The sequence below is a fragment of the Nycticebus coucang genome, chromosome 12 (assembly GCF_027406575.1).
Source record: "Nycticebus coucang isolate mNycCou1 chromosome 12, mNycCou1.pri, whole genome shotgun sequence".
Taxonomy (NCBI): domain Eukaryota; kingdom Metazoa; phylum Chordata; class Mammalia; order Primates; family Lorisidae; genus Nycticebus; species Nycticebus coucang.
The window spans coordinates 36,534,423-36,557,615 of NC_069791.1; the positions used below are offsets into that span (position 1 = coordinate 36,534,423).

Consider the following 23,193-nt stretch of genomic DNA (forward strand, 5'->3'; position numbering starts at 1 on the left):
GGGCCATGGGCAAGGCACAGATTCTGTTAACACTGCTATTATTATTATTATTGTTTTTGTTGCTATTATTTGTAGCATTTGTATTATTTATATTATTTGTAGCTATTATTTTACTACTATGATTTCTGTGTCCAGATTTCACCTGAAATTTTGATTGATTTATCTCAAGAGTCTGTGTACTCCAAGAGCCAGCACTATTATCAATAATCAATACACATTACTTCCTCAATCTCAAAGGTTTACAGATGGGGGAAGGCAAAAGCAAGGGAGAGATCCATAGAAGGAAATCCTTTTTTTTTTTTTAACTTCTCATGTGTGTTTTCTATTAGTATTAGTAGCTAAACAAACCAGCAATTAAAAAAAGAAAGAAAAAAGAAAGAAAGAAATCTTAAACGGTCCCGTATGCTTTTGAAAGTAGAATTCTGTTGCTACTGATTCAAGGAGTCTTTTACTCTTGAAGCCTTTAAACCCCTGGTCTTAGAAGCTATCATTATCGAGTCAGTGGTTAGGGAAATTCCTCTTTCCCCTGGACAGCAGGTAGAAGGATTCTGCTGCTATTCTGTGGCCAAAGAGATAAATTTCTAAAGCCTAAGTTTGGAAAGCGTTTTTCCACAGTAGCGTGACTTAACCATATGATAAGTTTATCCAGCACACAACAGACAGGAGAACCCTGAGGTTGCTCAGACTTCTCATCCTCCTGGTTGGTTAGCCTCCGGTGAGCTATTGAACCACCGTGAGCCCCCGCGGCCCCCCTGAACACACAGAATTGTCATGGCGGTCCCTGAAATAGCATGCAGACTTCTAGCAAAGCGATTAGCATATCACAGTCTCTGGGAACACCAGGCTTCTTGCACTTTCTCTCCCTACACGTGCCAAGTAATTTCAAGCATCCAGCAAGTGTGTCTTCTAGAAGTATGTTTTAAAAATATACAAAATAGTATGTAGTCTGTTTTAATATGAACACTCAAGTTCTTTTCGAACGGAGTTAGAATGCTATCAGAACAGGATTTGATCGGTATCACCTCTCCCTCAATCTGTTGGGATAAAATGAACAATGACTTCCTGATAACGAACATAGGCGGCGAGAAGTATCCGCTCTAAAAATCTTCCTGATCATACTGTAATTCAGATTATGACCCACATGAAATCGTGACTATTTGGTAGTAACAATTTTTTTTCTCCCGTTCAACAAGCCTTTCTCTTCTTATTGTTGCTTCAGAGGGAATTTTCACAGTATCTTTCACCCTAAATTAAGCTCATTAAAGGTATAAGTATAGTCACTGATACATAAAGAGGATTTGAAAAGCCTTCCAGCCAGCGTCCTTCCTACCTTGCCAAATGGAGAGGTGTTTACTGGTTGGTGACCTCAGGAATAGATGCAGAGTGTTCATCCTCCCACAGTGATGAACAGCAAGTCTGGAGCGGCATAAAAAGGGTCAATCGAATAGGTCATACATCATATGGGGAGGCAGATGTTGGAACATATTGTAATGGATTACTGTGCAGTACAAGAAGATGGCTTATGGAGTTGAAAAGCGGGGAGGGAGGGAGCGAAAGAAAGCGAAACTATCAGTTGGTGTTTTTCTTTTGTGACTTTCACAAAACATATCTGGTTCTTTAAGGAACTGCTTCAATTATAACAAAGTGTTTTTTTTTTCCCCCCTAGCTGTTCAAGATTTATCGGTGTGTAATAAAGAAAGCCTTTAGAAATCTAGGACATTGGAAGTGTTTCTTGTTTATATGCTTTAGTATCTGCAGTGTGGTAGAAACCGCACGAGAGCATCATACCTGTGAACAAGGTCTTACGGTTTAAATAAGTTCCAAGGGATCTTCAGTTTTTCGCAGGATGCGATCTTCACACCTTCTTAGCACTCCGCCCCTTGTGGATGACTCCATGTTCCTTCCATGTGTCACACTGAGTGAGACTAAGGCTGGAGTAGAGTCGTAAAGATGGGCTATATATTATTAATATTTGGTGATAGCAGCTTTACATAAGTAACGAGCAGCTTCTGTACACATATTTACAATAGCTTTTTAACAGTAAAACCATCCTATAACTAGATATAACAATTTACTTTTGTAGCTCAGCTTTTCTAAGACACATTATCCAGAAGTGATATTTTCAAGAAGGTATAGGTCAAAATAATAGTAATTTCTGCATCAAGGCCCCTATCTGCAAACCCTTTATTGCATCAGGCATGCTCCCCAATGGCTCACATGTTATCTTGGAAGGTAGATATTTCTTTCCTGCAGTTCACGTTTCTTTTGGACTTGTGGCTTAACTTCATGCCACCTTGAACTTACTTCTAGTGATAACAGCCGAATATCCAGCCTTTTGGGGGCTCTGTCTGCTCCCATCATTTTTTTGCATAACCTGATATGCACTCTTATGCTATTGATAGCTCTACCGTGTATGTTTTTGAAATAATGTTCCTTGACATAATGATCATACGCTCTCCTTCCTATGGACAAACCTATAGTAAGTCTGAGTTTATTCACTCTTTGGTTTTAAGGCGTTTCTTCCAAGCCCTCCAGTTTCCTTAGGAATTGTACTCAAAGGGTCCTGGATCTCCCACACTGTCTTATGCCCAGGCTGCTGCTGTCGGCGGCTCTAGTCCCTGCTGGCTCCTGACTGCCAGTCCCTTTCAGATGAAGGCTTCCCCAACCGGGACTCCAAACTGAACATAAAGTGACAACCCCCCTCACCCTCCCTTAGGTACCTTTGCCTCACCCCTTTCCCCCGAGGGCCCTGACAGAGCTGGAGAAGCAACAGGAAAAATGCTTCATGCCCCTATCCCTACCTGCTTCTGTGGGTTACCCCAAGGAGGTTAGGAGATAACGCTTCCATCTGCCCCTACCTCTGTCCCTTTCACCCTCACACAGGCTTGACCCACGCCTCAGTCCTGAGAACCATCTGTCACCCCTAACTCTCTAGTTGTCATTTTTCCCAGGAGTCACCTTAGTGGTTAGAGAAAGTCATCAACTTTCAGAAAGCCCTACCTTGCCATGTCCAGTATTCCTTGATGAACAAAGCAAAGAACACTTTGCTTTTTGTACCCCTCAGTATACTCCTCTTTTCCGGTAGGATTTTGGAAAATTTTTTTAAAAAGTAAAAATGACTTCCTGTGCAAAGAATCTTAGGTGTAAGACATGGTGAAGGTTGTAAAAAATGTGTCCAAAAGGTAACCCAAACTAGACAAACTCTCGAAATTGTGTTATTGGCTTCCTCTTATTATGAATGTACAGGAAATCATAAAGGTACTTGCATATATGTGTGGGTATTATATGCCCAATATCAGAGATGTGTGCCCCCCCAGGGAGCCAGCCGTTGGCTACAATCCTTCTGAACCTCCCAAGCAAACTGAATTTTCTGTGTGGCATCCTGATATCCCTAGAAAGATAGTAACCAGAGTTATAACAGAAGGAATACCTAACCAAGTAAAAAAAAAAAAAAATCATCATTAATAACAATTTTGCAATCTATACAGGCATGTCTTTTTATATTTTCAGTAATAATTATAAATTTTCCATGTAGAAATAATATATATTTCTGAAGAATTATTTCTGTGTCTCTCATATTTTGTGTCGTCATTAACTTTAATTCTCTAATTGTTAATGGTGTACAATGGATATTTGTATATTGAACCTAAAGAAATAATAAAATGATGGTAAAGATTAAAAAAAAAAAAAAACTTCACCTTACATGCTGGCAAATACTTAGGCTTAGAACCATGCCAATAAAATCCACAAGAATTTTAGTATTCCAGAGTTATTCGAAAATTTGGAAGAAAGTAGAGGCATGACAGAGTATTGATAAATCATTTGGTGCACTTCAAAAAAACATGACTTAACTGTGTAAATGTATAAGAGAGGAAACTGTGTATGCTTATTTTTATTTACTGTCATACTCTTGATTATTATGAATATTTTGATAAAGCTGTATACTATTAAAGTAGACCCTTGCACACTCTTTGTAATAGGTTTTACTCTTTATAATCAAGTTAAAAATATAAGAAGTCTTACAACTCCATCATAAGACAGCCCAATTAAAGAAAAAAAAATAAAAAGAGCTAAAAGGCCAGGTATGGTAGCTCATGGCTATAATCCTGGCACTTTGGGAAGCTGAGACAGGAGGATCTCTTGGGTTTGGGAAGAGAAAACCCAAATCTACTGCCCCCAGGCTGCCACATTTTAACAAGAAGCTGCAAGGAGACCAAGAGTTCTCAATTCCAGCCTTTTCTGCAGATTCCCAAATGCAACTCCAGGCTTACCTTACGATATCATCCCAATCCCATCTTCCCCAAACCCCTGGCATCCACCATTCTTCTTTCTGTCTTAATGAATTAACTACTCTAGATAATTCATGTAGTACAGTCTTACTGTATTTGTCCCTTTGTGACTGGATCATCTGCTCAGGATAGCCTCCTACCTTTAAGGTTTATCCATGTTGCAGCATGTGTCAGAATTTTATTCCTTTTTACGGTTCAATGATACCCCATCGTGTAGTGCCCGCCACGTTTTGTTTGTCTGTAATTCCAGCGATGGCCATATGGATTGTTTCCACTTTTTTGACTATGACGTGGGTGGGTTGTAAGTAGCTCTTCAGGATCCCGCATTCATCTCTGGTATGTAACCAGAAATAAAATAGTTGGGTCATGTAGTAATTCCATGTTTACTTTTTTGAGGAACTACCCATAATATTTTCACAGAGGCAGCAGCATTTCACATTCCTACAAGCAATGCACAAAATTCCAATTTCTCTACCTCCTTGCCACCATTTGGCTTTTGCAGTTGTGTTTTTTGTTTGTTTTATAACAGCCGTCCAAGTAGATGTGAAGTAGTATCACATGTGCTTTTGATGTGCATTGAGTTCCTTTGAAGGGTAGATTTGTGAAGATGAGGGAATGACACATTTTATTAGCCAGGCATGAGTTTGACTTACAATTTGTAAATTATTATAGAGTTAGCATATGAGTTTCTATTTGTACCTTTGTCTTGATATTCAGCAAATTTAAGGCCTATCCAACTTTTCATGCAATATGCTTGAAGAACATATAAAAGAAATGCTGACAATGTTAGGGGAAAAGTCCATGTTTAACCTCAAGTTGCTCTGATAATTTTCTGTGGGGAAACATTATGAAAAATAATGCGCAAAGCACATCTATTCACATTGAAACATGCTAATATGTTTTGAAAGATTTTCTCCAGTACATTAGTTTCTCTTTAAACTCCACATTTAAGTTACATTAAGAAGCTGAAATTAAGCTATAAAGATAACACTTATGGAGCCTTGAAATTGCTTTCTGAATTTTTCCTCGCAAATGCTATTTCCTGTCCCTTCTCTTAAGAAGGAAAAAGAGGAAGAAGAGATAAACCCTTTTCATACACATCTACCCAACACGTATCTTTTAAAGTTCTATTTAAAATTGAAAAAATTCATATTTAACTATTTTTAAAATCATCATAGATGACAACACACACATTTTAAAATCTCGATTTCAAATATTTAACACATTGTACACATGTGAACTGTTATTGCCAAATTTCAGGCTTTAGACTTTAAAAAGTCTTCCATTTCTGTATGTATATTTGGCCTGGAAGGTGCGATTAAAAAGAAAGATTTTAGCTCTGTAATGTTCTTTTTGAGGATGTAGGTCTGTATGTTCCCTTGTGGGAAATTGACAAGCGACCACTATTTATTTCTGACAGAGGACTTTGTTTCTGGGAATGGTAAAGGTCTACACCCTCATCCTTATACTTAAACTCTTGGGGTAAATTAAAACAACTTCATTGGTCTCGTTTGATTAAACATTAAAAACATCCCTGGTTGAATTATTTGAATGTTTCACATCATCACATACATCCTGGTAATATGTACCTGTAATATGCATCAGTAAAAATACTTAAAATATGTAGAATTTATTCATACTCAGTCAGAGCATACTTCTTTTGTCTCTATTACATGTTTGTGATTGAAATAAGGTTTCATTTGAAGAATAGGATTTTACTTATAAAAATAACTTTGGGCCAGGCACGATGGCTCACACCTATAATCAGTGTTAGCACTCTGGGAGGCCAAGGCTGGTGGATCACTTGAGCTCAGGAGTTTGAGACCAGCCTCAGCAAGAGCGAGACCCTGTCTCTACTAAAAATAAAAAACTGAGGCAAGAGGATCTTTTAAGCCCGAGAGTTTGAGGTTGCTTATGAGCTATGACTCCCTTGCACTCTACCAAGGGTGAGAAAGTCAGACTCTATCTAAAAAAAATTAAATTAAAAAATAACTTTGAGCAATTAATTTACTAAAGACAGTGTTTAATGGTTGTGCAGGCTTCTAGCACTCTCCTTTCAGATGACAGCAATGTAAATGTGTACATGTTCTCTTTAGAAATCAGTATGTTTTATCATAGAGCACTTAAGAAACATTTTAATGTTCTTTTCTTTTTTTTAATCTTCAAATTCTTTTTGTGCCCAGCTCTCCTACATGATTTAATGAAGTTGATGATTTGGGGAGGAGAAATGTAGGTAGGAATAAAACAGGAGGGTAAGGATAGAGAGAGGATGATGGATGAACTTACTTTGCAGTGTCTTCAGTATAGAGTAGGAATGCCTCTATCTTCTAAGCCATGCCTAAAGTACAGGAAGACAGTTGGACCAACCTGTACGCGGTCATGTACTACTGACTCCGGGTAAGTGGGCTATATCATCTCTGTCTCCTGTGCCTTTATCCACGTTGCCTGGGTGTATATCAGTGAGATGTGATAGTAGATCCCAGTTAAAATAGAAAATTAAAGGTGGAGCAATCCCACTACTTGGTACATATCCAAAGGGTATGACACCAGTATGTCAAAGATCTGTCTCTGTTTCCATGTAGAAGTACTACAGTATTATTTACAACGCCCAAAACATGCAATCATCTTAGTGATTAGGGGATGAATGGATAAAGAAAATGTGGTACATGCAGATATACGTAAAGCAGTACCAGGCAGCCTTAAAAAATAGGGAATTCCTGTTATTTTTGACAACATGAATAAATCTGGAGGACCTTATGCTAAGTGGAATAAGCCAGGTACAGGAAGACAGATACTGAGTGATCCCACTTAAGTGTGGAATCTGGAAAAGTTGAACTAATAGAAGTTAAGAGCAGAATGGTGATTACCAGGGGCTGAGCATAGATGGGGATTGGGAAGGATGTTAGTAAAAGAATAATTTTTTTTAAGTAGAAAATTAAGTTTGATCTCACTAAGAGAAAAGGATCCCAAAGATCCTTTACACTAGTAAATTTCTAACAACCATAGTTCCTACCAAATAGCTCCTACCGTATCTACATGATAGGTATTCAAGATTCAGTAAGTTAATGGTGTATACTCACTTATCAGAAAGAAGGCATTTCTCATCTGTCTTTCCTAAAAGGTTGGGATAGCCATGTACTTAGAATTCTGGGTTCTGTTGTCTTTTGAAAACATACTAACTTTCAAATAATCTTCACACTTTTTCGTTCATATTCCATATTCACTTAATTATTATTATAATTATGCCTACAGTAAGCATGTTTTTGTTCTCATGCTAATAAGATTTTTTTTGAGACAGAGTCTCATTTTGTCACCCTTGGTAGAGTGCTATGGCATCACAGTTCACAGCAACCTCAAACTCTTAGGCTTAAGCAATTCTCTTGCCTCAGCCTCCCGAGTAGCTGGTACTACAGGCGTCCACCACAACACCCGGCTATTTTGTTGTTGTTGTTATTGTTGTTGTTGTTGTTATTGTTGTTGTTTGCCAGGCCCGGCCAGGTTCGAACCCACCAGCCCCACCGTACATGGCCCGTGTCCTAAGCACCCCTGAGCTACGGGTGCCGAGCCTATGCTAATAAGATTTTAATTCGTATTTGTTTTTCCTCTTAAATAATGAAATGAGTTTATCAATGAATTTGAGTTTTAGCTATATCTCTACTGCCCCTTTCTTTGTAATTCCTCAAATAGAAGTATGCCAAGTTTCTTTCAATTTTTAAAATTTGTTTCACATATTGGCACTATCGTTATTAAGTACATGTTGAACGGGTACTAGCAATCTGTTTGTTGATAACAAATGACATTATAGTCCATTTTTGCCTTTGTTCTATTCTACTTTTCCTTGATTTTAGGATTTTCTGGTAAAGCGTTGAATAATAAGAGACATAATCCCTGCCTTCAAGGAGTTTACTAGTCAACAAATAAATGGTTTGGGGCAACAGATCGCAATAGATGTTTTGTCACTGCCTAATGCTTTGACTCCAGATATGCCAGATGGCACAGACGCTAGGCTAGTAGCCAGTGAGAGAAGTTGTGTTTTTAACAGTTTGGAGAAAAAAATAAACTATTATGGAGAAGAGGCAGAAACTTACCACCTCTAGGAATTAATGAAATAGTCTAGCTAAGAATTTGTGGTATTTCTCCACTCTGAGCACTGTAAAGTATTTACTTAAGACCAAGTAAAATGGATTTCTTCCTATGAAAATACAGTTATATCTAACTGTGGCATAAAAGCTACATTGTCCAAATATTCTTGAACTATTCTTTTTCCCCCAAACAGCAACAGTCAATTTGCTGGTACAAGTTAAAGTATCTGTTCTTCATCGTCCCATTATGTTTTTTGACCTCCTACTGGGTTATTACAGCTCAGCAGAAAGAATTCCTATTAATGAACTTCAAACCATTGCCTAGCAGAGCTTTAGTTCACATGACAGTAGATTACAAGAAAGAAATACCAACTGGGTTTGGCCAAGATAGATAAAATTCAAGCTTATATTGTAGGTAGAGAACATCATAGTCTTCATTCTTTAAAGAGAACGGGGATTTTTTTTGTTTGTTTGGTTTTGTTTATTTGTTTTTATTTTATTTTTTTGAGATAGAGTCTCATTTTTTCTACCCTGGGTAGTGTGCTGTGGCATCACAGCTCACAGCAACCTCAACCTCCTGGGCTCAAGCTATTCTCTCTTGCCTCAGCCTCTCCAGTAACTGGGACTATAGGTCCTCACCATAATGCCAGCTATTTTTAGAGATGGGGGTCTCACTCTTGCTCAGGCTGGTCGTGAGCTCAAGCAATCCACTCACCTGCTCCCAGTCTACTTGGATTACAGGATTGGGCTACCACACTAGGCCACAGAAGAGGAGAGTTTTAATGAGCTAGGTTTAAGGGAGAAGTCCACAAGATAATGGCTCTGGCATTTTCACAATTACAATGCAGGATTATGGGACAATCAGTGTGAGTTAGTTCTTCCTTAAAAAAAAAAAAATATATATATATATATATATATCTGTGTCTTGGCTCTCTTACATAGTATGTGTGTTTGGCTATCTTACAAAGATAGTATGATTATTATACACAAATAATATTAGATGATAGGTGAGTCCCTTTTTATGAAATGAAGATTTTCTATTAAGTTATATCCTTCTGCTCTGCTGTTTCCTTCCTCATTAACTGGCAGAGTTTATGTGCCCACTATGCTATGAACTTGAAATTATATTTTTCCATTGGCATTTGCACAAGTGTGACTTCAACTCAAGTTCTTATGGTCAAAATCATAACTGTTCAATGTTGATAACCTCATCATATATTCCTATCTTTTCTTTATCCTAGTTAAAAACATCATATTGCTCTCATGCATTCCGGGGCTTTTTTTGCCTACATATTCAGTTTAAACTCTTCTACTTCTATTTCAAGAGCTTCCGTAGGTGAACTTAGCCCACAACCCAGGGCTGTTTTCCTCCCCCAAGGCTGCACTTCACTGCACTTCACTGAGCTCACTCTTCTTTCTACCACTCAACTGTTCCACACCATCCTCTACATTTCTTTTGCAACAGCTAGCTCATTCCCGCTCTTGTGCCTTTCTTTTTAATTTTTCTTCCTTTCCAGAATGCTGTCTTTTTTAAACGCCTATCTTAAACTACATCTCTTCTATGAAAACAGATTTTAGTGCACAGACTCATTTCCTGCAGGCCACTGTCAACTTGTTGCTGATCAAGTATTCTTCACCACGTGCTTTTTTCCAAGTGTTTTACATACGTTATATGATTTCTTTCTCACAGCACCCTTCTGAAGTCATTTTTACCTATCCCTGAAGACACAGATTAAGTAGTTGTGGCTCACAGAGTGTGCCCAAGGTCACATAGTTTAGAGCTGGGATTAGAATGCAGTTTTTCCTGTATCCAAAGCTCTTACTTTTTAACTATTACGCAAGTAGAAACTGTCATCCTCAATGGAGCTTAAAATGTTATATAAACAAACATGTAGATTATGGAGAAATTGGAGACAGAAGTAGGAGTGGCTCGTATGTGCTTGTCTACGAGGACACACACGCGGTTGTCCATGCATGGAGACTGAGTACCAGGAAGATACTTAGTTATCAAGAATAGATTCTAACTTAACCTTATGTGACTGTTTTCTTTAAAAATCCTTGTCTGCAAGAGATACAGAGATAGGGGAATTGAAAGGAAAGAAGAATGCAGCATTTTAAGTAATACAAATACTAGAAAACCTTGTGGCATCTCAGCAATCACAGATCCCTAATGCATTAGTTTTATATTTAAGAGTCCAGTTATTCCAGAAGGCTTAAAATACTGTGAGTCTGGCTAAGCTAATGAAGTAAATGCTTTCTTCTTGCTTTAGTCTTTTACATTTAGTGCTTCTCAATTTGTTTCTGAGATATGGAATAACTTCCCTGTTTTTCATTTATAATTATATTAAATATATTTCTATTATAACTACATTTATAATAATGTACTTTATATTTAACTTTAGGTTTTATCTGCTACCATTTAAAGAAAGATGTTAACCAGATTTTTTTTTAAATGTATATAAAACTTCAGTGGGTTATATAGTTCACCCAATGCTTGTTACTTCACATGGCCTTCCAATAATCACACCCCATCCATAGCCCTCCCCCATCAGCAAGGTCAGCCAATGGTTCCGGGACTGCAGACCTCACTTAGTGCAGACACCTGTTATTATTCTTTATTTTGCTTCAAGATCATGTGATAAATGAAAGAAACTATTAATCATTTCTTGACTCCATTGTTTTAAAATCCATCAGTCCACACATTTTAATGAATAGAGAAATGAGTATAGTTTTTTGAAAGGTGGAATTAAATTAACTCACAGTAACTTTTTTTCTTTTTTTTTTTTGGTTGCCCACTCTTTCATATATAGCCAGGTAGAAGACTTATTGTCAGCTTCTTTAAGTTACTGAAATTTCCTATTAATTTGTGAATGGCCAAATTAGGATCCAGTAGTATAAAATGCCTGGTTTGAGGCTGTATTCAATGGTTTATGCCTATAATCCTAGCACACTGGGAGGATACCTTGAGCTCAGAAGTTCCAGACCAACCTGAGCAAGACTAAGACCCCGTCTCTACCAAAAATAGAAAAACTAGCTGGGCATTGTGTCAGGTGCCTGTAGTCCCAGCTACGTGGGAGGCTGAGGCAGAAGGATGGCTTGAAACCAGGAGTTTGGAGTTGCTGTGAGTTAGGCAGGTACCATGGCATTCTACCCTGGGCAGCAAAGTGAAAAAAAAAAAAAAAAAATTCCTGGTTTGATTTATCTATCCAGACCTAAACTATGTTAGATTTTCTAGAACATAAGACCCCTTTTGCTTCTGGAATGGAATGTAAAATTTTGGAAAATATTTCACCTACAGTAAAATGTGTTGGAAATAAGTATTTCTTGATCCTACTTTTATGCCTTGGCAAATCAAAAAAACTTAATAGACTTGAAGAATGCAGTGATTTGGGAACAGTGGAAAATTGAGTATAGTTGGGGAAGAGTAACTCTTAAATTTGTCCCCTTATGTGGACGCCAAATATAAGGGAGAAGATAGGGAAGACTGGGGAGAAAGAACAACTCCCTAATGTTCGCCATATTCTAATGGAATGGAGGGCTTATGAAATTTTCATCGTAAATTACATCCCATGTCTGTATCTGTAGAAATAACAGCAAGGCAGATTATATTATACTCTTTTTATTGAAATATTAGTATTTTCAAATAAATCTATCTCTTTTACAATTTTTTCTTTCCTTTCAACTTGAAAAGCATTTTGTAGGATAATTTAGCTCCGATATGCCTTAATGTAATATTTAAAAGGCCAAAAATAATGCCTAGAATGAGAAAAGGATGTGTATTCTTTTATTCTAAGTAAGTGTCATCTCCAAACTTTAAAGTCACAAAATGTTTAAGAGTTTTTAAGTGAAAAATAAACATTGAATCACTTTTAATGAGAATGAGTAATTAGTTACGCTATTTAAATATCTAATGAACACAAATAATCAGTTTTTAAAATATTATGAAATAATTCAAGAATCAAAATTAAATTTTAATTTTCTTTACTTTTTTTTTTTTTTTTTTGAGACAGAGTGTCAAGCTGTCGCCCTGGGTAGAGTGCTGTGGCGTCACAGCTCACAGCCAACCTCAAACTCTTTGGCTCAAGAGATTCTTTTGCCACAGTCTCCCACTACAGGTGCCCAGCACAACGCCCGGCTATTTTTCTGTTGCAGTTGTCATTGTTGCTTTAACTGGCTGTGGCTAGATTTGAACCCATCTGCCTCCGTGTATGTGGCTGGCACCTACCCACTGAGCTATGGGCGCCACCATATTTTCTTTACGTTTTTTTTTAACCTACAAATGTTAAATGTCCCATGTCATCTTTAGTAATTATGAAATGATCTCATTTTTAGTATATGCTAAACCAATAACAGGAATTCTTATGTTCTAGTAATATTATCCAGTGTAACCATTTTCAAAAACAAGGACACAATCTATAATATAATGTGAAATTCATAAAATATAACATAGTCACTAATAAGTTTGTGAAAATACATGCATTTTTAAAATATCTGTATTAGTAAATGCATTGTACTGGGAAAAATTTTAATTTGCAAAGTGATGGATAATTGGTTACTTTTCCTTAAGGTATTATAAATAGCTCAGAATCAGGACAAGGGAATAATAATAATATAGACATTATAATTCTAATTGCAGAATATAATGAATAGATTTTTAACCCAGGTGTGGAAAATGAATCAATTCTGATAGATTTTTGTTTAAGTACACTCCCCAGTCTTCATATTTGAAGTGAATAATTCTTTTATCCTTTCTATAATCTAAGACAGAAATTAAGTCTTAACCTTCCTTCTTATTGGCTGCCATAAGAAAAGATACAATTATTCCAACACACACACGTAACTCTATGGGGACAATCATTATTGATAACATAAATACACTTCTCTGGTGTTTTTAGTCTTTCTCTGGAATATATCCTACGTCATTTTGTGTAAAAATTAAGCTGTAAGTTTATCAATAATTTTGATGCCTTATTTACATTTAGGTCATAGATTCTGGCAACTGTGAACAAGGCATATGTATTTTCACTTACGTATGTGCTGTCTTCAGTTTTCATTATTTCATGTATAGAGAGACCCCACTTGTCAGGATGTGTGGCTTATCCTCAGTAATTTTATCTTTGAAATGTCTCTTTCTGAAAAAAAATTAAGATAATGCAGATAACTATTTCCCTATACTTTTCACTGAGAGATTTTTTTTTTATTTAGCATTATTCGCTTCATTATAAAAAATCCTACTTTGTATGGTGAAAACTACTCATGGAGTCTCAAGACAAATGGGAAGTAGGAAATTTTGTGGGGAGTGTCTGTTTACTAATTGTTTTCTCATACAGATTTTTTAAATTTTCAGAAAGTGCTAAATGAAGATGAATATTAATCTAAGTATTTCATGTGATTATTTGAATCTAAGGCAACCTTGTTTTAATATACTGTTATCAGATGGCTATCGTTATCAAATTAAAATTTTTCTTTTAATTTATTAATAACTTAGAGAATTTATATTGGTTGTTCAATAACCATGGAATACTATTCAGCCATTAAAAAGATGGAGACTTTACATCTTTTGTATTAGCCTGGGTGGAGGTGGAACACATTCTTTTTGTTGTTGTTGTTGTTTTGTTTTTTTTTTTAATTTTTTTTTATTAAATCATAGCTGTGTACATTGATATGATCATGGGGCATCATTCACTAGCTTCACAGACCGTTTACCAAGTTTCACATATACCCTTGTAAGATGCACCGCTGGTGTAATCCCACCCACCCCCTTCCCTCTACCCACCTCTCCCCTCCCTCCCCTCCCTTTCCCCCTTCCCCTATTCTTAGTGGAACACATTCTTGTTAGTAAAGTATCGCAAGAATGGAGAAGCAAGAATCCAATGTACTCAATTCTAATATAAAGGCAGTAGATGACCTAATAAGGGGTGTGGTAGAGGAATGAGAGGTGGGGTGAGGAAAAGTGAGAGGCAGATGGGGGGTCATGGTGTATGGCACACCTCTTGGAGGTGGGACACTATTACAAGAGGGACTTTACCTAACAACCGCAATCAGTGTAACCTTATTCTTTGTACCCTCAATGAATCTCAAACAATAAAAAAAAGAATTACTAAGTGATGGTTTGGTGGGAAAGTATACGTTTTAGACAGTATTGCTTTAAACTCAGATGCTGTAGATGATTTGAGATTTGTCTGTGTTTATATGTCATGAAATAAAGTGAACTTCTGGCAAGCATCCAGGAAACTTTTATCAAATTAAGTAGAAAGGCCAGATAAAGCTCTTCAAAGACTTTCCTTCCATTCCTTATCAGTGCCTTTTCTGTATTTCCACACAAGTTATACTCAGAAAAATTGTTACCGGTGCCCATTTCAGCAAGTCAAAGAAAACAGGTGGACAGATCTTGAATCAATGTGGATAATAAGAAAATGACTATGTGTATGAAGCTGTACTTGTTATAGCACACTGTGTCAATTTAAAGTAGAGCAAAATGAGCTCTTGACCAAATATGATAAACTTACCTTCTGCAGACACAGGAAGAGAGTACATATGGATGGCTGTTACTGGCTTAGAGTTCCAGGACATAATAAAGCTGAGACCCCTTCCCTTAGATGTGGTATCTGTCATTTCTCCCACCAGAAGTAAGTCAGAAAAGCTAAGGTGATGGCGTCTACCTTTAAATATTCCACGCCACTGAACAAAAACACCCATAGGAAAAATACCATGTGAATATAGATACTTTCTGAAATGTGCATTAATTTTATTATTAATAGTATTTTTCTCTCCCTTTCTTTTTCTTCTGTAGCAGTTATATGCTGCCCAGCTAGCTGCAATGCAGGTCTCTCCAGGAGGGAAGCTCCCAGGCATACCCCAAGGCAACCTCGGTGCTGCTGTTTCTCCTACCAGCATTCACACAGACAAGAGCACAAACAGCCCACCACCCAAAAGCAAGGTACCTTTTTAAAGAAGCTACTTGTCTTGACACTTAGTCTTTTATTTTTCACTCTATGGCATTTATGGAACATTTATTAATTGCATGCCAACCACTAGGGTAAACTCTGGGTATACAAGAAGGTAAGAGTCTAGGAGGGACAAATAGGTGTACCTGTTACATTTACTAGCATACATTTAGCCATTCATTTACTCAATAAATACAGATTGATAGTTATGGTAGGAAATCTGAGTGATAAAAATATTTCTCAGATGGGTATCCTACACCCAAGGAACTTACAAACTTCTAAGGTAGTATTTATGAAAGTAGCCCAATAACCATACTATATGGTACAAAATAAATTTTATAAAGAGTTACAGATAAAGTACAAGGGTTTTCCAAGAAGGGGCAACTGAAATAAACATGAAATGCATAGACCTAGAGAGGGTTTTTAAAATTTTAATGATTGTTACAATATAGTACAATATAGATACAATTTTAGATATGTCTCACATCTAATGAAATTACCACATAAAAAAAAATAAAGATAATGGTATTACAAGTAAGGCAATTTGGAAATTGTTTTGGGTGCTAAAGAAACATTTCCTGAGAAAACATGAAAAGAATCAGGGAGGTTCAAATAATGTGTTTTTTGATCTAAAAGGAGAGAGAAGCAGAAAAAAATGATCAGGATGGGTTTTTACTATTATTATTATTTGTTAAGATCTTAGGTAATACTGTATGAATACAGTAAAATTTCTTTCTTTCTTTTTTTTTGGGGGGGGGTAGTTACTATAAGGTGGTATTCCCTGAGGTTATTTAGGGAAATAACTACAAATATTTGACCATATTAGAAAATGACAAGTAGAAACCTAACACAGTTAACTTACCCCCCAAATAATTTTTTTGGCTGATTTACCTGGAATATTGCTTCTGTTCTCCATCTTACTAATGCCATGTTGAAATGCCTAAAGAGTAACAGGTTAAGAATAGTGATAACAATTGAAGCAAATACAGAGAAATGGACTAGAAAGGATTAGAAGAGAAAAATCCACGAAGTTTAAAGTCTTTCTGTAGGACCTGGTGGCTATCCCAGGAAGCCTTCCATAGTTACTGTATGATTACCCCAGAGAGTAAGTCAGGAAAAGATGTCAGTCAGTCAGCTGGAGAGAGCACGCCACCCTCCGTCATCCCTGAACTCCCAGGCCTTTTCCATGTTAAGAGAGAAATAACCTTTGGGAATATAACTTAACCTGGACAAGGAAGGACCTGAGATCATGTTTTACCTACAATACACACAAATAAATATTGAAGATAATGCGCCCACTACAGTGCCATGAGGGAGTGTACATATGCCACTTTTAAGATCTATTTCAGCTGTGTAATGGACCTTGCGTATTCTGTGCTTAATGTCTGAGGTCTGGTCTGCGTTTCTTTATGGTCATGGGAGCATGCAAATTATTAAAATTTGGTAACAATTTTTACATGTATTAAGTAAAAGGCATTTTAAAGCAATGAAGTTTGGGGTTCTCTATGGACCAGCAGTCTTAATATATTACCTGTACGAACTCTGAGTAAAATAACTAGGTCTGACAGCTGCCCCATGATCGCACAGAGACGCCTCCGTGAGTTCTTACTCTCTGTTTTTTCCCTTGATTTATTTCTGTGATTTCACATGATGTTTAATAGTGGGATATCTCCTTGATGATTTCAGGTGACGTCATTCACTTTTAAAAGACTTACAGATATTTTTTTCTTACCCCCAGAACTACTTTCTATCCTTAATATCTTCTCACCAAATCACTCATACAAATAATCGTGACACCTTTGATGTCGATCAGCCTCAGCCATTTGTGCTTATTCATTTCTCCACTCATTCGTTCATCCATTTAAAGATTTACTCACAATTGCCCCAGCAACACTGTCTTAGGAAACTATGGTAAATGATAAAATGATTGAAGTCTTGCTTTACCAAGATTGGGAAACAGCTTTTATAAGGTATATGTTTCTATATATTCACAGAACCTTACAGACTGCAAGAGACTGATTATTTTGGTAAAGCTGGAATTCTTCTACATCCTATGGCTTCACATGCCTTTGCTTATTTAATAGTAATGGAAAAGTAGATTGTGTTTCTATGGACAGTATTATATATAATTTTAAAATATATTTTAGAGTTCAGTTACTTTTTGAAAGATAGCCTTAGAGATTTTTCCATCATATAAAGTTTTCTGAAAAGTGGATGCTATATTTCTTTACTTCTGCAATTATTATAAAATACACAAAGATTTAACCAAGAATAAAGTGCCTGTTTTTAAATACCAACAATTTAATAAAAATAAGTCCTTTGTTTGTTCAGCACCCTCTAGAATACTGTCTACAGCTTCTCTTATTGTCAGAAAGTGCTTCTTAAATGCACTTGTGCTTTAACTCAGCAGTAAAATGTGGTGGGTTAAAAACAGCCACACCAGTACGTATTACTGGTGTCATTTTAATGAAGAATGGGCCCACAAAAATGCAGCCAATAGTAAATAAAGAGGACAAATTACAACATATGAATTTACTTTCTTGTAGTCTGGAATTGACATTTAAACGTAGCATAATAAACATTTTGACTTCACCAAGCTGTTTTATTCATGGGTGATAGCCGTCATTTATTATCATATTTATGTTTTATCATTAGTGTCTTGGGGATATTTTCTGTGTGTTTTATTGGCGAATTGTCATGTCTATCTTCCTATAAAATAGAATTATTTTGTTAAAGGGCTTAGTTGTATTATGTACATACCTACGAAGCATGAAATAAATTGATGGCGTAGGTTAAAAGTATGTTTGCCGTTTGGAACAATGTCATCGCACGTCACATCCAGGCGATGACATGAATATGATCTTATTGACAGGCATCAAAAAACAACCATGTTCTCTGTGTTTTACCGTCTGCCCTTCTGCCTGTGTGTGCCTCTGCCTTTGACTCACAACTGTAGAGAAGGACACAAACAAAACTTATTTGCAATTTGCAAAAAAAAAAAAATGGAAGGGGGGAATCAAAAGGAGGGGGCTCCAAAAGACTGTAAAATTGTACAGCATGAGTCCTCTGATGCATGCTGTTTTCAATCTGCTGTGTGCCAGTTGGAGGTGTGGGGAGTGTGTGCGTGAGAGAGAAAGGGTAATGCTGAAACATGATAGAGTGGCTGTGACCTCCACGCTCAGCCTGGAAATCCAAGACATTGATTTCACTTAGCATTCCTGCTGAGAAATCTGGCGGAGTTCAGTTGTAATAAAAGAACAAGATTCTGTTCTAATGGTAATGGCGTATGACAGACATATCACTTTGTCCTCGGCACCAGAGAGAAGGGAATTGGAGTAAGGTCACCTGACCCGCCTGTGGTGTTGTACGAGTGCTGTACTGAGCTTTGAACTGCCTCCCAGGAACATAATTATTTATAATATTAAATGATAAAGAACCCTTTAGAGGACTCACAGTGCACCTCTTAAAAACGGCAAGCAGGAATTGTATTCTGCAAATGTGAAAACACGGAAAGAAATCTGGTCTGTTCAAAATCTGCCTTCGGGAACGTGGATAGTGTTTCTTGTTGGGTTGTGGGCCCTTGAACTTACTGTTTGTGAACTGTTTGCATTAATGCCAGACATGCTGTCATTGGTTAATTTTTCTATTTTTAAAAAATATCTTGGTTTTATTTGTCACAAACTAAATATATCTATTTCCCTTGCCCCCCATCGTCTATTTTGCCAAAGACTGGGTGGTAGAGAATTAAGGCCATTGGTAGGTTTTTAAAATTTTCTCAGCTATTATACTAAAATGTTTCTAAATACATGTACATTTGTCTCTTTGGAATTTATTTTTTTCCCCCCCTTGGATCCTACTCCAAAACTATTTTTTTTAATTGATCCACAAAAGCAATTATATTTAGTTCCTCAAACACATTCTCCCAGCTCACTTGTCTCCTCACAGCTGAGTTTATGGGTAAATATTGGTAAATAGCTCTGAATAAAAATATGAAATTTTGAACTTTTTGCATGAGGTCCTATTTAATGGAAATTTAAAAAATAATTCTACCTTCTTATGTTATATTGTTTTATTAAGATATTGTCAAGGAATATTGGTGTTTGAATCTCATATTTAATAATGTTACTTTGAATCTGCTTACATAATTTAGCAAATGTCCCAGTTTATTTGTTTATAGTTTAGCATTCTGCCGCAGGATGGACCAATACACTGTGTATTGACTGCCTTTCTTTTTTCAACACTTATTTCTTTCTTGAAAGAAATTAAAGAAATTCAAAATTATATTTTGTTGCAGCCTTTTAAGAAGCTTACTTAACCTTTGCTTTAGGTCAGGATGTGATCTTTTGATACTTTTGTGTTCTAAAATATTTTTTCAAAACATAATGGGATCAGTGTCAGGCTTTAAACAGTTACCTTAAGAGGAAGAAAAAGCTTCACACATGACTCACAATCATTATTTATGAATAGGCTAATAATTCCATGTTATCAAGAGGTCATCATGTACCATAAGTGAGTGGAACACTGAACTTCACATTTTAAGTGTTCTGCACTGTAAAAGTAGCCATCTCTTGGGGACATTCTAAGGGCAACTTGTAACTACTGTCTCCTGGTACTTGATGGAGACTTATATAGTGCTTGTAGTAACCAAGAATAGTTAGTTTAAAAAGCTTGAGGACATGAGAAAATTCCTGGATGCTTTTCTTTCAACCTTGCTATGGGCCCTCGTCTTATCCCTAGTCACAGTTGTGTCTCAGTCAATGGCAAGAGCACACAGATTGTCCGAATCAATTTTTTGTTCTTTTCAAATACTTTTGGCAGTGATGTTCCTATGTGCAGTAGGAGCACCTGGGAGTTCCGGCGACGAAAAGAATTGTTTCTCTGAGAAGCCAGAAATGGTCCTAAGCAGCTAACCAGACACAATCAGATTCTTTGAGCTGCAATACCCTTATAAATATTGCTTCACATTCAGAAGCAAGAGCTGTAACTTTGTTGTTATCTGGTGTTCTTTCAAAGGTACAGCAATGAAGATCTTTTTCACTTGGTAGCCATGCACTTGTGTTAGTAATATCAGCAGTGCCAATGACTCCTGTTATGGGACCTATTTTTTTTGCTGTAATGGTACCAATCACATCATTTTGTGCTATCAAATAAACATTCTATCAATACACACCTGTCTTCAGGGTAGAATTTTGTAGACACAGATACCGCTGCACACATAAGCTAACATAGCCATATGCCAGGACTATGAAAAATCAGAGGATAATCAAGGTTCATCTTGACTGAGGATTAATAACAGGAGATTTGAGAAATGAAGGCATTTTTGATCATCTGAAGCAGTGTTTTGTGATACCAAGTGGGGGGCAGAATACAAAAGTGCACATAGCAAGAATGATAAAAACACTATTTTTAATGTTATGACAAGGCATGATTTAAGGGTAAAGAACAGGACATCAGAGAGTTTGTAAGTTTGAAATGGACTAGGAAATGCTCAGGCGTCTACCAGAATATTTCCCTAGTGAAAACTTTGAATAGCTTAATAGAACTCTAACCTGGTTTGATACTTTTCACATTTCATCTGACCATGAAAACAGTTGAGTAGTATTAGTTTCTAGAGGTGTAATTTCCAAGGTGTGAACGTCCCTAGAATATTACTGTTTGACTTATTCTTAAAGCTTTTTAGATGAAGACCTCAAATAAACATTATTCCATACACAAGGCTGGAACTCATCCCTAGTGTAGTATCTCTAAATAATCCACAGTGCTGAAGTGGTGTTAGTGAAAGAGGAGCTGTCATCCAGCTCTGTATTTCAGGACCCAGTAAAATCATTGATCCATCCTGAAACTATTGGGCCTGGTACTTTTGTAGATTCCGTTTCTCTTACAACTGCGGCCCAGTAAGGGATGTTAGCCTCAGCTGATTAGAACCACATTCAAATTGGCCATTTTCTATTCTGATGCTTCAAAACTGTCTGGCATATCGGTTAAATGCTAGACTCTCCCCCAATACCTTGCTCTGGGTAGCTGCTTTGTGCTATGTTGAATGGCTGTTGAACACACTTTTCTCCCCCTGTATTTCAGTATCTGTGAAATAACTGTTTTGTTAGTCTTTGAGATGTGACGTGAATGTGTCATGCTCAAGATGTGAATTTATTTAAGAATCCCCACCCCCACCCCACCTATTTTAACCAGTTTAACTCTATTTTACAGTAGAGTTAAACTGTAAATGGGGCCCATTATCACTAACATCACTTCCTGGGTGGGACCTGTTTACAGTGGTTATAAAATAGTCACCCTGTCAATTTAAGTAAAATGGTTTTCTTTTTGTGGTCTCATGTTGCTAAACAGAAATATGTTAAATGAAATGTTATCAACAGAACCCCTGTGATGAGCCTCCTCCTTTCCTTTTCATCTGTATTCAGCAGACGGGAATCTCAAACAGCCAGAGACTTAAACAGTAGCTTCTCTGAGCTTCATGGTATTAAACATCCGAACAGTTCATTAAGCAATATAGTCTTGGACCCAGAAAGCAGGGGCTAGGGCACTTTTGTATCATAAAAACAGTAAAAGTTATAAAACAAAGAGATAATCTAGCTATAACCTTAGGCTTAAAAAGAAAAGCAAAATGTACCAAGGGATCTGGTAATGTCCTTTGAATTCTACTGGTCTGGGCTATACTTGCCAGTGTACTGATTTTGTCTTCACTGGAACCTATCTGGCTCATAGACCATGGTGAACCCTGTCAAGGCTTATTTTTTTCCCCAGAATATTATGGTGGGGGGGGTCTATGTTTTTTGGTTAATAATTTTCTTTTGTATATTTAAAGTCAGAAGTATAGGTCTGTCCTTCACTCACAAATTATGCATGGTGCCCATGAAATACACCCATTAGGTGGGAATTTATCCATCCATCCTCTCTTCTCCCCTCCCCCCTACTTGAATTTTGTTGAGATTTACTTCCATATAAGCGTATAGGTGTTGATCAACTAGTTCCAATTTAGTATGAAGTACATATGGTATTGGTGTTTCCATCTTGTAATACTTCATTTAAGACGATGGTCTCCAATTCAATCTGGGTTGTTACAAAAGATACTAGATCTCTTACCTTTTTTGTAGCTGAATAGTATTCCGTAGTATACATACGCTGTAAGTTATTAGTCCATTCATGTATTGATTGGGTTGTTTCTACATCTCTGCAATTGTGAATTGTGCTGCTAGATACATTTGGGTGCAAATGTCTTTTTTTATAAAAGGCTTGAAGAACCAAAAGGTCGGCATACTTGAGGTTTTGTGGGGAATCTCCGTCATACTTTCCATCTGAGTTCACCTAGTTGGCAGTCCCACCCACCGTGTACGCGTGTTCCTTTCACTCCGCATCCACACCCACATCTGCAGCTGCTCTGTGACTCTATCATGTGAACCATTCTCACTGGGATTAGCTGATCTCTCCCTACGGTTTTAAATTGCATTTCCCTGGTGATTAGAGACCACGAGCGTTTTTTTCATGTTTGTCGGCCATTAGTCTATCTTCATAAGAAAAGTTTCTGTTCGTTACTTACAAGTCTCTTGCCCAACTTCTAATGGAGTTGTTTGATCTTTTTGCGTTGATATTCTTGAGTTCTCTAAGGATTGCTAATAATTCAAATCATGGGGAAATATGAGGATGTTGGTCGTATGTAGACAGGGGAAGATGCACAGAATCATACTAAGTAAAAGTTGCCCTCTAAAATAAGTTCAAACCAAAGTAGACCCGCTGTCTAAAGAGCCGTAAGTTTGAAGCATTTTAATGTGCAAACCAGGCAGTTAAAATCTAAGGGGTTTAGGGAAGGATAAACAGAACAGTATAAAGGATGTCCCTAAACAGTTGCGTATAGTTGCC

At 36.9% G+C, this 23,193-nt stretch overlaps 1 protein-coding gene across 3 annotated transcripts in view; it reads left to right on the plus strand.

Annotated features, from left to right (window-relative positions):
- SOX5 (SRY-box transcription factor 5) overlaps positions 1-23,193 on the plus strand; it is a 439,900-nt gene that overhangs the window by 344,566 nt on the left and 72,141 nt on the right. For all 3 annotated transcript variants that reach the window (XM_053556184.1, XM_053556185.1, XM_053556186.1), the window contains one exon: positions 15,165-15,311. In XM_053556184.1, coding sequence (XP_053412159.1) covers positions 15,165-15,311 — 147 coding nt within the window. The remainder of the gene's footprint in view (positions 1-15,164; positions 15,312-23,193) is intronic.